At 48.1% G+C, this 1,276-nt stretch overlaps 1 protein-coding gene across 1 annotated transcript; it reads right to left on the bottom strand.

Annotated features, from left to right (window-relative positions):
• Window positions 1-163: 163 nt before the first annotated feature.
• LOC106820412 (aminomethyltransferase-like) lies at window positions 164-1,264 on the bottom strand. Its single transcript, XM_014824931.1, has one exon. The coding sequence runs from the start codon at window positions 1,262-1,264 to the stop codon at window positions 164-166; it is 1,101 nt and encodes a 366-aa protein (XP_014680417.1).
• Window positions 1,265-1,276: the final 12 nt, after the last annotated feature.

Genomic DNA, 1,276 nt, shown 5'->3' with positions numbered 1-1,276 from the left:
TAGGAGTTCTTGTGCGTGGTCAGTAATGCCGATGGTGACAGTGCCATCGTTGTTGTCTCTTATCCATTCGTGAGATTTTGTATAGAGTAAATCATCTGGAATATTTGTGCTCATAATGTGTTCCTTACAGGAGTAGATTGTAAAAGTTGTGTCTGTGTAACTCTTAAAGGCAAGATTTACCGTTGCGTACAAAAGGTAGCTTGACGACGCGTGCAGGTAGTTGTTTGCCGCGTATTTCTACGTGACAGCTGTCGCCAGTATCCGTAGGGACTCGTGCCATGGCAATGGCTACACCTAAGGTGGGGGAGAAGGTACCGCTGGTGATTTCACCTTCACCACTTGTGGTGATAACTTTTTGATGGTTACGCAACACGCCTTTGCCTTCTAGCACGAGGCCAACCAGCTTTGATTTAGGGCCAAAAGCGACTTCAGCTTCGAGTGCCGAGCGACCTAAGAAGCTACGTTCTTCGGGGGCGAGGGCGATTGTCCAGCTTAATCCTGAAACGAGTGGTGATGTCGTCGTATCCATATCGGTGCCGTATAGGTTCATACCCGCTTCTAGGCGTAAGGTATCACGCGCTCCTAGTCCGGTGGGTTGAATGCCTGCTTCGAGCAATACATCCCACAAGCCTGCTACAATGGCATTTGGAACCATGATTTCAAAGCCGTCTTCGCCTGTATAGCCAGTACGTGCAAAAAAGATATTGTCTAATTGAACGCCAAAGAAAGGTTTTAATTCACCGACCCGTTCAGCGGCTTTGTCATCGAGAGTGGAGAGGGTTTTGGCACGTGCGTTAGGGCCTTGAACCGCGATCATAGCTAAATCGTCACGCTCACGAATGTGCAGGTCGAAGCCTTCCACTTTGCTGATGATCCAAGCGATATCGTTGTCGCGAGTGGCCGCATTAATGACCATGCGATAGAAGTTGTCCGCGAGGTAATACACGATTAAATCATCGATAACGCCTGCGTCTTCGTTGAGCATGCAGCTATAAAGGGCTTTACCTTGAAGCTTTAGTTTATCGACATCGTTGGCAAGTAGGTGCTGAAGAAAAGCTTTGCTGCCGGAGCCTTCAAAGTCTAATACCACCATGTGAGAGACGTCGAACATGCCTGCATCGTTTCTGACTTGGTGATGCTCTTGAACTTGAGAGCCATAGTTGATGGGCATTTCCCAGCCAGCAAAATCAACCATTTTGCCGCCCGCTTTTAGGTGTTGTTCATACAGTGGGGTATGTTGAGGTGCTGTTTGTTCTTCTGACATGCTAAGGATTCC

This window comes from Priapulus caudatus, unplaced genomic scaffold (assembly GCF_000485595.1).
Source record: "Priapulus caudatus unplaced genomic scaffold, Priapulus_caudatus-5.0.1 Scaffold12998, whole genome shotgun sequence".
NCBI lineage: Eukaryota > Metazoa > Priapulida > Priapulimorpha > Priapulimorphida > Priapulidae > Priapulus > Priapulus caudatus.
Note: the sequence above shows the minus strand (reverse complement) of the source record. Positions and strands in the feature narration are given on the sequence as shown.

Bases quoted from the DNA above. Each gene is read 5' to 3' on its own strand.
- LOC106820412 (XM_014824931.1), bottom strand. From the start codon at position 1,264: ATGTCAGAAGAACAAACAGCACCTCAACATACCCCACTGTATGAACAA.